The sequence below is a fragment of the Colletes latitarsis genome, chromosome 11 (assembly GCF_051014445.1).
Source record: "Colletes latitarsis isolate SP2378_abdomen chromosome 11, iyColLati1, whole genome shotgun sequence".
In the NCBI taxonomy this organism is placed as follows: domain Eukaryota; kingdom Metazoa; phylum Arthropoda; class Insecta; order Hymenoptera; family Colletidae; genus Colletes; species Colletes latitarsis.
The window spans coordinates 5,816,510-5,833,731 of record NC_135144.1 but is presented as its reverse complement, the minus strand read 5'-3'; the positions used below and the strand labels follow the sequence as shown (position 1 = coordinate 5,833,731).

Here is a 17,222-nt window from a genome sequence, read left to right as displayed (position 1 = left end):
CCATCTTCTATGTTTATTTTGATATTTACTTTGACGTTATATACCTAAACAAATTTCAGTGATTTCTATCAATTATACGACTGGCGTGCGATGAAAGTGGATTATAAATTGATTATTTAATCGTGAATGAATTTAAATTTGTATACAGGATGTTTGCATAATTATTAGCCAGCATTTTTTCGTAAATAATAGTTGTTCTCTGGAACTATGGTATAGACTTGAAGGAAAATTCGTTTTCAAGGACATTTTATTTTCTACCTGATGAAAATTAAAAAATTTCGACGTAATTTGTAAATTTTCTGCATGAGGTTAAGGTGTAAATACTAAGCATGCACATTTAGAGTAAAATTTGAGAAAAAATATGTGACAAAAAAGAAAGATATCAAAAGAGAAAAAGAAAGACTGGTCATTTGACTGATCATGGTAGCAATGGGTATACATGAAGTGTTGGTAGGTTTAGTGTTAAATAAATTCTTGATTAAGAGAAAGTGTCGTCAAAGACTGTTCGAATGATCCTTCAGCGTCCAGAAATGTTGGTTTTTACAAAACCAGCATTATGAATTCTTATCTCATCGAAACGACGTTCGAATACAGAAAATAGCAACGTACTCAAGATACTGTAAATTGACTATATTAACGCAACAATATCGAAGAAAGATCGCGGAAGCATGTCGGAAGAGGCAGCCTGTCAAGGAAGAAAAACGAAAGACGAACAAGTTCCTACTGGACGGCGATCGTTTGCGTCGATGAGGATGTAAGCTTTCACAAGTATCCTGATCGTCGAGCGCGGTGTTTAGTTTAGAGCTCGTAAACGTCACGTCCATTGGGTCTGCCTAACTCCCTGGTGGACCGACAAGAAACTGGACTTGTATAGGAATGGATAATGTGAACCCTCAGACGTACGTCGCTGGTATTACGCCCGCCGTCTCCGCGTGTTCTCCTTGAGAAACTCACCGTGGTCTTGCAGCAGCAATAATGGAAAAGCTTCACGTAAGCGCTGCGAAAGTGACGGTCTGCCACACAGTAGAGAAGATTGTTGAAGCAAGACTTGGAGAGAGCGAACCAGGCCAAATTGTAGAGAACGCGGGCGCTTATCGGGCGAAATGAGTTTACGCATACGGCGCTACCGAATGGAAGCCAGAAGATCATGAACATCACGCAGCTATACATGTTTGCTTTGGTCAGCTCGTAGTCCCAAGAAAAGGCGACCGGCGGCTTGTACGAGCCCCTTGTGGCTTGACGGACTCGAATCACCAGCTTGATGTACAGGAAGGTAGTCATTAAAGTTGGCAAACCTACTAGAAGAATGGCTCCGATTACTTGTTCCATGGCTACTCTGCTGAATCGTCGACGGCAGAAGTCTGGTCCTACGTCTAAGGATGATTGCAGGACCACCGCCATAACGGATATCAGCCAGAGACTGATGATCGTCGTTGTTACCCGGCTCGGTGTCAGTGCGGCATATCTGCAAATATAATGGGTCATGAAACAAACGATAACACACTTGTACTTATACAGGGTGTTCGACCACCCCTGGGAAAAATTTTAATGGGAGATTCTAGGAGTCAAAATAAGACGAAAATGAAGAATACCAATTTATCGATTGAGGCTTTGTTAAAAAGTTATTAACGTTTAAAGTTCCGCCTGTAGAACGGCAATCTGCGAACAGCTGCGTGCGCGCGATAATGGTTCTCCTTCAGCATGTGAAACTCTACTTACTGACGTATCGACAGTCTTACAGTTTTGTGAGTGAGAACCACTAATAGCTGTTCGCAGATGGCCGTTCTAGAGGCGGAACTTTAAACGTTAATAACTGTTTAACGAAGCCTCGATCAATAAATTGGTATTCTTGATTTTAGTCTTATTTTGGCCTCTAGAATCTCCCATTAAAATTTTTCCCAGAGGTGGCCGAACACCCTGTATGTATAGTTATCGGCCAGAATTAATATCCTGAAATAAATTGCGTTCAAATCGAGGATAGGAAGAAAAAGGATTGACGGATCATCTCGTTTCAACGCTTTAAAAAATCGGCCATCTTTGAACACTTTTTTTGCGAGAAAGTACAATTTGGATCTGTTATAGGATCGATGATGGTCGTTATCGATCCGACAGCGTTCAATGTCGAGAGGTGTCGCAATTTAGTGTATATTGTTTTGTTCAGTACACACACGTTTTTCTTTAACTTACCACTAAATATATATTTATTTTAGACATTTATATCGATTGTGTCAGCTTATTACAAAACACAACAGGATCTTTCTCAAATTTTACATATACAGGGTGTACGGCCATCCCTGGGAAAAATTTTAATGGGAGATTCTAGAGGTCAAAATAAGACGAAAATCAAGAATACTAATTTGTTGATGGAGGCTTCGTTAAAAAGTTATTAACGTTTAAAGTTCCGTCCGTACTGAATTTTTTCTAGAAAGTGAGTAGGATTTCGGGGGTATGTCTATTCACCAAAAATGATTGTAATTGACTCCCGCAACCGAAAATAATTTTCCCAGAACGATTTGAAATTTTTTAATTTTGTCGAAAAATTTCACACATACTCGAATTTTTTTCTCGAAAGTGGGTAGGATTTCGAGGGTATGTCTATTCGCCAAAAATGATTGTATTTGACCCCAGAACCTAGAAATAATTTTTTTAGAACAATTTGAAATTCTTTTTTTCGCCGAGAAATTTAGGCACCTACCTAACCCCCCTTGTCAATTTTTCTTAAAAATTCGTTTTTCATTTTTAATAATTTTGTTTGACATCCTACAGAAAAGTTGTTTAATACTTTTTTGTAGGTGCCCATGAGCACTACTTCAGAAAAAAGTTTCATTGAAATTTATTCGCTATTGTAGGAGTTATGGTTATTTGAAAATTGGACTATTTTTATGGGGTTTTTCTCATTTTGCGGTATCGAGGACCAACTTTTCTAATATTTTTACGATTTGTACATATTCTACACTAAAATACGCGTAGTTTGTTTTTTGAAAAATTAAAATCGTCCAATCCGTTCAGGAGTTATGACGTTTTAAAGATTCGCACGAAATTTCGGGGTAACATTTCTAGCCAGAAATTATATTTTCGGTGAGGATTTTTTTTCTCGAAAATGGTTAGGATTTAGGGGGTATGTATAATGACCAAAAATGATTGTAATTGCCCCCTGTAACTAAATATAATTTTTTTAGTATGATTTGAAATTTTTTAATTTCGTCTAAAAATTTCAGTACCTACTCGAATTTTTTTCTCGAAAGTGGGTAGGATTTCAGGGATATGTGTGTTCACCAAAAATGATTGTAATTCAGTCCCGCAACCAAAAATAATTTTTTCAGAATAATTTGAAATTTTCGAATTTAATTGTTAATAACTTTTTAACGAAGTCTCCAACAACAAATTGATACACCTGATTTTCGTCTTATTTTGGCCTCTAGAATTGCCTATTAAAATTTTTCCCAGGGTGGCCGAATACCCTGTAGTTTTATTCGCTACGCAACAAATTTTTAAAATTTGTACAGCTAGAAAATTGATCTATACAGGGTGTTTGGCCACCTCTGGGAAAACTTTAGTGGGAGATTCCAGAAGCCAAAATAAGACGAAAGTCAAAAATATCAATTTCTTGACTGAGGTTTCGTTAAAAAGTTATTAACAAAATTGAATAAAAAAATTTTAAATCATTCTGAAAAAATTATTTTCAGTTGCGGGGGTCAATTATAATCATTTTTGGTGAATAAACACACTCTTGAAATCTTACGCACTTTTGAGAAAAAAAATTCAGTATGGACGGAACTTTAAACGTTAATAACTTCTTAACGAAGCCTCCATACTCAACAAATTGGTATTCTTGATTTTCGCCTTATTTTGGCCTCCAGAATCTTCAATTAAAATTTTTCTCGGAGGTGGCCGAACACCCTGTATTATGTAGAATAAAACATGTAACATAATAATAGCGACGACGGTAACGAAGATAAGGGTAAAGTACATCTTCGGTAATTACTGTTCAATATTCAAAGACGAAATAATTGTTTAACGTAATTCTGTAAATTGTAGTTGGAAATAATAGCATTGGCTAGTAATTAAAGATGAATCAATTCAAATAGTTGTGGTTCATACGTTAAACAAACGGTACTCGTCTCAACATTAAATTTCACCAATTCTCCAAATGCAATTTCGCGAACATATTTTCGACACTTTATATTGTTAGAAAATTTGACAAAATTCGTTTTTTTTTTAATCTCTGAAGTGAAAAAACAAACAATGAATATAAATAAGCGGTAGAAAACTAGGTATCCATTGTTTAAAGTTACGTCGGTGAAGATAGACCATAAACCGTAATATTCATGGAATTTTAAATATTAACAAGTCGTCTAATGGCAGTGCCATTATCTTACGCGAAAGCTTTGAGTTTAGTCGTGGGTTGGTACGAATATGGGCTCCGAAATTCTATTTCGCCGATTATGAATTCCAAGGAGTTAAATTGCTGGAACGTCCCTCGGAATGTGAAATGAGAAACTCAATCGAGACATCGGTAGGGAACTGTAAAGCGAGTCCGCGTCAAAGTCAAAGTGTCAAAAGTGATGCATAACGAAGTATTGCTCGAAGGAGTTTTCCGACCGTCTGCGTAAGTCAACAGTCATTGAGGTTATTTATCGGTTCAATAACCTAACGGGGATAGTAGGATGTGATGTAACAGTTAATAATTGTCGCGCGAAAGTGCCCTATCTTATTATTTCGTGCTTCTGCAAGGTGTGGCTCGTATAGAGTTACGAATATTCTTCGAGAAAACTATTAGGAGTAGCGACAAATTTGATCTTTTGTTACCTTAGTATATGGTTAGAAAGCCACTTAGACTGATAGCGATATCTTCCTCGCAAATTATTTTTTAGAATAATTTTTTAAAAGTAAATAGCATTGGAGACATTTTTTAAAGAATCGAAAACTCCATTAACATTTTGCAATCAGGAGTTTCGTTAAATATGTATCTCTTAGATTCAATTTAATTTCAAGCAAAAGAAAAATTTTGGGATGTGTTTTAACATTTAATTCGGTTGTGATTTATTATCCATGTACGAACGGAGTATTTGTTTGATATTCCTTCGTTCGTGTTTCTTTAATTATTGCAAATAAATGTTATTCATATTCAGTGTGTTCGGCCAACCCTGGGAAAAATTTTAATGGGAAATTCTAGAGGCCAAAATAAAACGAAAATCAAGAATACCAATTTGCTGATTGAGGCTTCGTTAAAAAGTTATTAATGTTTAAATTTGCGCCTGTAGATAGGCAACCTGCGTACAGCTGCGTGCGCGCGATAGTGGTTCTCACTCAACATGAGAAACACTACTTAATAACGTATCGATTTTTGGTGAAACTTCGCACATTTATAAAGTAAGCAGAATTTCTGTTGACGACATGAACTTTTTCCGAAGTTTCCTCCCTGTTGTTTGCATAAATCATACCCTTTTATCTCATACAGTGTTCGGCCAACCCTGGGAAAAATTTTAATGGGAGATTCTATAGGCCAAAATTATACGAAAATCAAGAATATTAATTTGTTGATTGAGGCTTCGTTAAAAAGTTATTAAAAAATTTCGAATCATTGTGAAAAAATTATTTTCGATTGCGGAGGTAAATTATAATCAGTTTTGATCATTAGACATATCCTTGAAATCCTATTCACTTTTGAGAAAAAAATTCAAGAAGGTATGAAATTTTTCGACAAAATTGAAAAATTTCAAATCGTTCTGGAAAAATCATTTTCGGTTACGGGAGTTAATTACAATAATTTTTAGTCAATACACATACCCCCAAAATCCTACCCACTTTCTAGAAAACAATTCAGTACGAGCGGAACTTTAAACGTTAATAACTTTTTAACGAAGCCCCCATCAACAAAATTAGTATTCTTGATTTTCGTTCTATTTTGGCTTCTAGAATCTCCCACTAAAATTTTTCCCAGGGGTGGCCGAACACCCTGTATAATTTATGAGGTACAATTAATTTATTATCTTCGATATAACATCGACAACTTTTATCGAGCTGTATAAAAAGAAGTTCACCCAAGAATGAAACTATAACTGGAATCCCATAATTTGCTTAACTCAATTCCTACATTCGAACTAGATAACTCATAGAAAATGAGATATTATGATATTAATCTCGCATATAAACGACAAGTTGGCGAAAATCAAAGTGCTGAGTATGCCGCAATAGCAGCTACTTTAAAAAACATTGTTCTCCCAGAACGATAACGCGAGACGCAATTTGTCAACCTTAAAATGGGTATTATAAATCATTCAGAAATTGATCCTTACAAAATTGAATAAATTCGCAACGCAGCCAAAAACGGATGCTACATGCCTTTCTTATTTGTCGTGACTCGCCAAGCAGTGCTCCCATATTCCTAAAAGTATGTATTAGAATGTTACTGTCCTTTAAAATACTAGTACATTAATACTGTCTTTAGGCAGCTAAACTCTACTTGAAAAATAAACATTCACTGAAAATAGAAATTCTTTTTCCTACGATATGGAAGCTGCGAACAAGTTGAATATTTATTTGTTTCTAGAGTACACTAACTAAATATGAACGTTTATAAATGTTCTAAAACCTCTTCAATGTGTAAAGTGAATAACCGAATAAGGGGGTCAAATGTGCTCTTGAACCAAAGACATATGATGGATCCATCGATAGAGCATGAGAAAAAAACATTCTGTGCCAAATTTCAAACCTCTTTCTTGTTCGGAAGGGTAGTTATAGGGAAAGTTCGGATTATCGAATTTGTGCTTATTTTCCGCATTTAATCAAGTACGAAAATTATGAAAAAAATCTGGTGCATTGTAGTTATTGAAATACGTGTTTGAGAATTTTTTACAATTTTTCGATTCGAAATTCTAGGTGTGAAAAATTAAAAACGCAGAATAACACAGACAAATATGGATTTCATATTGAAGCTTTCGAGACACTAGATTAATATAATTGCTCTAAATGCGTATTATCGTTAGTTATGTCCCTGAATTTTTTCAGATTTTTTGGTAGGGTGCGCCGTAGTAGCAAAAATCAAAAAACGATTTTTTCGACGTTTTTCGCGTGAAAAAGCAACTTATACTTCGAATTTTTGTATTCCCTTTAATAGATAACTATATTCTATGGTTTTAAACATTTCTATGTTGAGCAGAACAATGTATACAATAGAAAAACAAAAATAAGTCACGAAATAAAAAGTTCTATGCGCGTTATATTTAGAAGTATCAACATTATTTCCAAGACCTGTGATGGTGCACTAAAGTACATTTTTTTTTATTATATTAATTATATATTTTTTCAATTTCTAATTAAACGACAATGAAGAATTATTTGTTTATTAATATTTAAAAAATATTTTTACCTACAATTATGGTGCAGTTTCTATTCCATCATTTCTCTAGTTGTGTATTCGCTTAAATACTCTACTGTTTAATTTGTTCTACGTTAAATGAATATACATGCTTAGTTTTAAAATCGTATACCTTTAATAACTTTGAATAGAGGAAGATGATTTCTTCAATAAAAAGAACATAAGCAGTCTTTCCATATAGTTTACGGATATCGTGATCACAAGGTTTATGATGTGCACGATGGGAGTTTGAAATTGTCCATGTACAATATTTACATCTATTGACAGTTTAAATTACTAACGTTAGACGGGAAATTGTTCTCTTATTATCCATTCCCTCATACATGTCCATATTTCAGCAAAGGTGATGCATAATGCCTAACCCAAGACTCAGGTGGCTTCATTGCTTCCCACAGTATCTCTTCTGAGGATTCCTATTAATAATACAATTCTTTATATTTTTCGTTACTTAAGATACATATATGTTGAGTTGACATTCCATTTACTATTTCATCACGAAGTCCAATGTCTGAATTTAGTCGTTTTCCAAATGTATTATTTAAAAAACATGCTATTCTGCAATATAAACCGACTGTGGGGAGTAACTTATTGTCCATTTGGTGGTGCAATAATTTATATTTTTGTCCAATGCTGCAGTAAATCGTTTCCACTACCCAGGGAACTTTCGTTACTTGGCGTGAAGCATTGGATTCTGCAGTTGTTATACAGGGTGTTCGACCAATCCTGGGAAAAATTTTAATGGGAGATTTTAAAGGCCAAAATAAGACGAAAATCAAGAATACCAATTTGTTAATGGTGGCTTCATTAAGAAGTTATTAACGTTTAAAGTTCCGCCAGTACTGAATTTTTTTCTCGAAAGTGGGTAAGATTTCGGGAGTATGTTTATTCACCGAAAATGATTATAATTGACCCCCGCAACCGAAAATAATTTTTCCAGAACGATTTGAAACTTTTCAATTTCGCCGAAAAATTTAGGCACCTACCCCCTATCGATTTTTCTTAAAAATTTGTTTTTGATATTTAGTAATTTCGTATGACATCCTACAGATAAGTTGTTTAATACTTTTTTGTAGGTACCTATGGACTCTACTTCAGAAAAAAATTTCATTGAAATATATTCACTATTATAGAAGTTATGGCTGTTTGAAAATTGGACCATTTTTATGGGGTTTTTCTAACATTGCGGGGTCAAGGAACAACTTTTCGAATATTTTTATAATTGCTACATATTCTACATTAAAATACGCGCCGTTTGGCTTTTTGAACATTAAAACCGTCCAATCCGTTCAGAAATTATGGTGTTTTAAAGATTTGCATGAAATTTATGGGAAGCATTTCTGGCCTGAGATTATATTTTCGGTAAGGAATTTTTTTCTCGAAAATGGTTAGGAATTCGAGAGTATGCCTATTGAACTAAAGTTATTATAATTGGTCCCTGCAATCAAAAATAATTCTTTTAGAACGATTTGAAATGTTTTAATGTAATTGTTAATAACTTTTTAACCAAGCCACCATCAACAAATTGGTATTCTTAATTTTCGTCTTATTTTGGCCTTTGGAATCCCCCATTAAAATTTTTCCCAGGATTGGTCGAACACCCTGTATAACAACTGCAGAATCCAATGCTTCACGCCAAGTAACGAAAGTTCCCTGGGTAGTGGAAACGATTTACTGCAGCATTGGACAAAAATATAAATTACTGCACCACCAAATGGACAATAAGTTACTCCCCACAGTCGCTTTATATTACAGAGTAACATGTTTTTTAAATAATACCTTTGGAAAACGACTAAATTCAGACATTGGACTCCGTGATGAAATAGTAAATGGAATGTCAACTCAACATATATGTATCTTAAGTAACGAAAAATATAAAGAATTGTATTATTAATAGGAATCCTTAGAAGAGATACTGTGGGAAGCAATGAAGCCACCTGAGTCTTGGGTTAGGCATTATGCATCACCTTTGCTGAAATATGGACACGTATGAGGGAATGGATAATAAGAGAACAATTTCCCGTCTAACGTTAGTAATTTAAACTGTCAATAGATGTAAATATTGTACATGGACAATTTCAAACTCCCATCGTGCACATCATAAACCTTGTGATCACGATATCCGTAAACTATATGTAAGGACTGCTTATGTTCTTTTTATTGAAGAAATCATCTTACTCTATTCAAAGTTATTAAAGGTATAGGATTTTAAAACTATGCACGTATATTCATTTAACGTAGAACAAATTACACGGTAGGTTATTTAAGCGAATACACAACTAGAGAAATGATGGAATAGAAACTGCACCATAACTGTAGGAAAAAATATTTTTTAAATATTAATAAACAAATAATTCTTCATTGTCGTTTAGTTAGAAATTGAAAAAATATATAATTAATATAATAAAAAAAAATGTACTTTAGTGCACCATCACAGGTCCTGGAAATAATGTTGATACTTCTAAATATAACGCGCATAGCACTTTTTATTTCGTGACTTATTTTTGTTGTTCTATTGTATACACTGTTCTGCTCAACATAGAAATATTTAAAACCATAGAATATAGTTATCTATTAAAGGGAATACAAAAATTCAAAGTATAAGTTGCTTTTTCACGCGAAAAACGTCGGAAAAATCGTTTTTTGATTTTTGCTACTACGGCGCACCCTACCAAAAAATCTGAAAAAATTTAGGGACATAACTAACGATAATACGCATTTAGAGCAATTATATTAATCTAGTGTCTCGAAAGCTTCAATATGAAATCCATATTTGTCTGTGTTATTCTGCGTTTTTAATTTTTCACACCTAGAATTTCGAATCGAAAAATTGTAAAAAATTCTCAAACACGTATTTCAATAACTACAATGCACCAGATTTTTTTCATAATTTTCGTACTTGATTAAATGCGGAAAATAAGCACAAATTCGATAATCTGGATTTTCCCTTTAACTACCCTTCCGAACAAGATAGAGGGTTAAAACTTGGCACAGAATGTGTTTTTCTGATGCTCTATCGATCGGATTTAGTTTAAGAGCACATTTGACCCCCTTATTCAGCTATGCCTTTTAAAAGGAAACGCTACATTTCTATTGACTTTTAAAAATTCTAAAATTCTCGTGCAGCTATTTTTAACCGCTAAACGTTGCGTCTGCATGCAGGAAGATCCTGTGTGGATCAGTAGCTATGGCATAGCTATACGTGCGCGTTTAAGCTCCGTTTGAAAAGCCCTTTAATACTCTGTGACCGTATTGCCATTGGCAACAATAGTGTTTAAATTCACGACCGTTTCTGTGAATATTTGACGAAGCAAAATGTAAGGCAACTCACAAACAATCGGCGTTATGCTTCTGCTTAATATTGGAACAATATTTCTTTTTTCAAACATTCCCTGCTTTTCTATAAACGTAAATATCCGATACGTTTTCCTATGACCTGTATTGTAATTTACGTGACTCTAAAAAATATACAGATAGAACGCGTAACTGAAACCACTTTGAATAAATTTTCATCAACAGTTTCGACGATGGCATTTCGAAATTCATTTCGAAGATATCTTCTTTCCCCAGTTTCTTCTTAATTAAACAAAAATAGTTAATATAACATTTATATATTTTTTATTTCATTGCATTTGTTGCACACTTCGTGTTTTAAATTTAAATAGCAATGTTTATTATAAGACCCATTAATAGTGCAACTATTTGTTATTTATTTTCATTCTATGGAATATGTTCTTATTCAAATATAATTTTGTTGGACCTTACCAAAAATTATGTTCTTTAAACGAATACAAAATCATATGGAGTAATTTCTTACATGGGGTATTTAAGCAGTAGGCGCAGTATCAATATTATTATTTAAATTTCAATACTGAAAGCAATTAAACTCTTTTAAAAATTTATTTTGAATGTCATATATTTAATTCGTAATGCTATAGTATTATACACAATTTTCGTCACAGGAAAAAATTCAATTCAAGTTAAAATTCTTTAATCGACAAGTTAAAACAAAAATTATAATGTATTATATGAATTTGATTGAACAACACAGTATTGGCGTCGATGAATTTTTGCTGAAACCAAAACTTGTGCAGTTCTCAAAGTGATTTCAGGTTGTCGAGGTTCTATTGTAAGATTTAATTACATTTATTTCCCCTATTCGTGCCCCTCGTTAACAACTTGTATACATATATCTGTATAGAACTTACCGAGTTTCGATTTCTCCCAGCTTAATTGAAATACGACGTCAACGAAGGTAAAGCAGACGGTGGAAGAGTGATTTCTAATTAAATAGCAATAATATGTGCGAAAGAAAAGAAGCGTTTACATGCAACGTATTATTTTTCCATTTGAACGTATTAATTTTCATTCTTTACGTTGAAAGTCATTAAAATTGGTTACAGAAAAATATACGATTAATTAAATTCGCATTAGATGTATTGTCTGCGAATTGTCAGTAAATGCGCGTATTTTTCATATTTTACACACGTAACAGGAAAGCAACTTACTTCTAACTGTTGGAATATCATTTCCAGAGTTTTAATCGTTATAACTGTTTAATAGGTTTAGATCAAAATAACGTTTGTTATGCTCTAAGCTGATTGTGATTGGATCACGTGCTAATCCGATTAACGAGTAATCGGATCATAATGTGATTACGTTAAAGGGTGTTCCTGCGTATTTTTAAAAATTAGTCGAAATCGCAGGAGAAGTTAACCCAATTAGTGACCATTCTATTTTTGATTAAAATAGTCATTACTTTTTGATAGCCTTTGTAGGATTTCCGCGAGAACGCGCATTCTACGATTTACGCAACAGGAATATTACGTAATGTTACGGAACCTTTCAAATTAAATGAAGCAGAGGAGAAGCAAAAATTTGTAATTCTCTGATTTATATTATAAAAAAGTTACTCGTTCGTCCATACTGTTACCTTCAACTCCTTCTTTTTCTAATGCGCATGTAACCAAAAAATTATTCAACTAGGTATTATTTTAATAAAGGTTATTTCATATTCGTGCATGTGAAAGTTTCGTTAAATCCCTTTCAATTAAAAAACAATATTTAATGAATCCATCAAATTTTTTGATTGTATAACTCACATAAGACACGAATTTGAAGTCTACGATGAGACACATTAGCTTTCGAATGCCCATTGCCTTCAAACATTGGATCGATCAAATATCCTTACATCGTTTTTCTAAATTAACTTCTCACGTTCTTCTTGACTTTCAAAATCTAATGTAAATGTTGCAATCTTAAAATGAGCTTATGATTTTTGTTCTATATATCAGCGCTCCTTAAACTTCTTTTATTCACGTCCCTTTTTATAAAACAACATAATTAACGACTCCAGTTTTAGAATTCAATCACAGTGTACAACGCAACAACAATTTAAAAAATTAATAGTGTATAATATTCTTGATGGGAAAACATATATATATATTTTTTACATACTGATCAAATATTCTGATATTTCAAAATAATGAGAAATATATTGTATGTTTTTTAAAATTATTTGCCACTCCGAAGAATTTTAACGCAACCCAGAGTGTAAGAAGCTGTGTATTACTATTTTTTAATAATAGAATTTTGTTAACACGGTTTAGTAAAAACACTTCTATCGATTAGATCATCTAAGAATTATTATTATTATTATTTAAATGGTATCTCACATACGAATATCTTTGTTACTAACGTTAAAAATGTATATGTTACATCATATGGAATTCAGTTTAAAAGTCAGTGACAAATATAAAAGTACATGCAAAATGTTTTTTTTTTAAATTGTGTGGTTTGATGCCGCAAACAAAATTATATCTAATTATAAATTCGTATATACCATAGTAAGGAGGAACGCCATAATGATATAAATAATATGCAGTTTGGCACTTGGATCAGTTTTCATTTTAATTTTATCGAATAAATTAAACGTTATGAAAAGCCTAAAATATTTTTATGAAATACAGGGTGTTTGGCTACCCCTGGGGAAAATTTTAATGGAAGATTCTAGAGGCCAAAATAAGACGAAAATCAAGAATACTAATTTGTTGATAGAGACTTCGTTAAAAAATTATTAACGTTTAAAGTTCCGACCGTACTGATTTTTCTTTTAGAAAGTGGGTAGAATTTCGGGGGTAGATTTATTCACCAAAAATGATTGTAATTGAGCCCCGCAACCAAAAATAATTTTTTTAGAACGATTTGAAATTTTTTAATTTTGACGAAAAATTTTACACTTTCCCGAATTTTTTTCTCGAAAGTGGGTAGGATTTCGAGGGTATGTCTAATGACCAAAAATAATTGTAATTGACCCCTGCAACCGAAAATAATTTTTCCAAAATGATTTGAAATTTTTTTTTCGCCGAAAAATTTTTCTTTCGCATCTACTCCCTTTGTCGATTTTGTTTAAAACTTTGTTTTTCATTTTTAATAAATTTGTTTGATACTCTACAGAAAAATTGTCTAATACTTTTTTGTAGGTACCCATGAGCTCTGCTTTAGAAAAAAGTTTCATTGAAATATATTCGTTATTATATGAATTATGGCTGTTTGAATATTGGACCATTTTTGTGGGGTTTTACTCACTTTACGAGGTTAAGGACCAGCTTTTCGATTATTTTTGGAATTTCTACATATTCTTCGCCAAAATATACATTGTTTGCATTTTGAAAAATTAAAATCCTCCATTCCGTGCAGGAGTTATGACATTTTAAAGATTCGCATGAAATTTCAGGGAAGCATTTCATGCTCATTTAGCCTCACATTAGATTTTCGATAAAGAATTTTTTTTTCGAAAGTGCGTACGATTTCGAGGGTATATCCACTCACCAAAAATGATTCTAATTGAGCCCCGCAACCAAAAATAAGTTTTTCAGAATGATTTGAAATTGTTTAATTTAATTTTTTAATAACTTTTTAATGAGTCTCATTCAAGAAATTGATATTCTTGTAATCGTCTTATTTTAACTTCTAGAATCTCCCATGAAAATTTTCCCCAGGGTTGGCCGAACACCCTGTATATAACATTTTAAAGGGGTACATGTATTTCTTTGAAGTTTAATTAAATGAAATGTCATTTCCTATGCACTGACTTAAGTTATGTTCTAAGACGTTAATAACTATTGTTACCTTTCTGGTGGTAGACACAGACGAGTATAGTTTTCGGCAGCTATCGTAGCCAACGTCAGCACCGTGACCAGAAAGCAGAGGGCTTCAAGAGTCCATTCAAATCGGCATGTGTTCAATGACTCTTCATGCCCTGCCAGAATCACAATCACCGATACTGGTATCACGAGGCCCGTAACTAATAGATCCGCCAATGCAACGTTCACGAGAAATGCATTCCCTAGAACATGAAAATTCGATATCGAGTTAATCGAAGCAAAATTACTAGAAATAAATATGTAGAACAGTTCTTCCGCTGCCTATTTGAGATAAAATATCTACAAACAGTGCGTCACAAAATTATTGGCACACGCAGAAAGTGATAGAAATATGAAGCGTTAAAGGAATAATAAAAGATTTTTTTATGCTTTTTATTTGAAAAATATAATGTTTTCTTATAGTTGTAAGAGAATGAAACGAAACGATTCGGTGCATCAATTGACATCACAAAATTATTGGCACGCATTACAAAAATTAATAATTTTAAAAATGTTAACATTTTGTCGGATATCCTTTTTGTTTTGCCACTTCGGAAAGTCGTTTTAATTATTAATTATTACATTTATTCGTATTTTTTTATTTAGTCTGTTCCATACCATCGCAATAGGATTTAGATTCAGTAACTGGGGTGTATAGCAACCACTCTTATTTCTTGGGCACTATGCTTTAAATTCTTCTTTAGTATATCTAAGCATCTTATTTTATCCATTGTTTGTATTATAAATTCTAAATATCCTACTCCATAGTAACTGGTACAACCCTACACCATAACACGACCATGGATGTACATTGTCTTACTTATACGATAGCGACCATTACCCTATCGTAAGTAAATTTCACTGTGACCATAATAAATAGAGGTACACGACACCTCCTCGCTATAAATTTGGATTAGCAGACTGGAGCGAATACCGCAAGTTAATAGATTTAAATACCCCCCTTTTAGAACAACCAACTATAGACTGCATGTTTCCATTTGACTTATTAGAAGAAGAATTGGTAACTATGATCAACGCTGGAGCTTCCCAGTCCCTTCCGAAGACCAAGCCAGAGTTAATAGGAAACGGCAATATCGTCCCATGGTGGAACAAATCTTGCGAGACCGTGATAAGAAACACTAAACACGCGTTTAACAAATATAAAAGGAATAAGACTACAGAAAACCTAATTCTTTTCAAAAAATGCAGAGCAAAATCCAGACGAACTATCAAAGAAAGTAAGAAACAATCGTGGCTTGATTATTTAACAACTTTAAACGGCTCAATTCCTCAAAAGATAATCTGCAATAAATTAAAATCAATTAAAGGGTTTTTATTTACAAATAATATAAACGCTCTTTGTAAACCAGACCTTTCTATTACTAAGAATTGGGAAGAAATAGCTAACATGTTAGCTGAATCATTTGCAGAAAACTCCAGTGATGCCAACTACGATGAACAATTCATAACTCACAGAAATAGTTACTTAAATCAAGAACATAACAGATCCTTTGAAAGCAACATCTTATCAAATTTGAAGAACTTACTACAGTACTTGCCAAGTGTAAAAACACTAGCCCAGACCCAGACGTGATCCCCAAACTACTACTTAATCTTCCGAATAGTGGACTTCACTACATCTTAAATTTATTCAACTATACAGGGTGTTCGGCCACCCCTGGGAAAAATTTTAATGGAGGATTCTAGAGGCCACAATGAGATGAAAATCAAGAATACCAATTTGTTAATGGAGGATTAAAAAGTTATTAACAATTAAATTCAAAAGTTTCAAATCATTCTGGAAAAATTATTTTCAGTTGTGGGAGTCAATTACAATCATTATTTATGGTTACACATACCTCTGAAATTCCGTCCACTTTCGAAAAAAAAATTCGAGAATGTGAGAAATTTTTCGGCCAAAAAAAATTTTTCAAATTGTTCTAAAAAAATTATTTTCAGTTGCGGGGGTCAATTACAATCATCTTTGGTCATTACACATACCCCCGAAATCCTACGCACTTTCGAGAAAAAGTTCCTTACCGAAAATCTAATTAGGTGCCTTTTTTCGACGAAAAAAAAAAATTTCCAAGAGTTCTAGAAAAATTATTTTCGGTTGCGGGGGTCAATTACAATCATTTTTAGTGAACAGGCATACCCCCGAAATCCTACCCACTTCTTAGAAAAAAATTCGAGAATGTGTGAAATTTTTCGACGAAAAAAAAAAATTTGAAATCGTTTTAGAAAAATTATTTTCAGTTGCGGGGGTCAATTACGATCATTTTTGGTGAATAGGCATACCCCCGAAATCTTGCGCATTTTCCAGAAAAAAATTCAGTACGAGTGGAACTTTAAACGTTAACAACTTTTTAACAAAGCCTCCATCAGCAAATTGGTATTCTTGATTTTCGTCTTATTTTGGCTTCTAGAAACCTCCATTAAAATATTTCCCAGGGGTGGCCGAACACCCTGTATATGGAAAGAAATGTTTTTCCAGAAGGCTGGAAGGATGCTATAGTTGTTCCTATTCTGAAGCCTGGGAAATCACCCACAGCACCAAATAGTTATCGCCTGATATTTCTAACTAATACATGCACATTAATGGAGGAAGTCATCAACAACAGAATAAAGTGGATTCTTGAATCTAATAAACTAATATCGCCTTACCAAAGCGGATTTAGATCCTTTTTCTCTATCTATGA

At 33.2% G+C, this 17,222-nt stretch overlaps 1 protein-coding gene across 5 annotated transcripts in view; it reads right to left on the bottom strand.

Annotated features, from left to right (window-relative positions):
• Positions 1 to 409: 409 nt before the first annotated feature.
• LOC143347975 (adenosine receptor A1) overlaps positions 410 to 17,222 on the bottom strand; it is a 397,642-nt gene continuing 380,829 nt past the window's right edge. For all 5 annotated transcript variants that reach the window (XM_076777683.1, XM_076777686.1, XM_076777685.1 and 2 more), the window contains 2 exons: positions 14,510 to 14,726; positions 410 to 1,465 (listed from right to left, as the gene is read on the bottom strand). In XM_076777683.1, the coding sequence (XP_076633798.1) occupies positions 799 to 1,465; positions 14,510 to 14,726 (884 nt within the window). In that variant the 3' untranslated portion in view covers positions 410 to 798. The remainder of the gene's footprint in view (positions 1,466 to 14,509; positions 14,727 to 17,222) is intronic.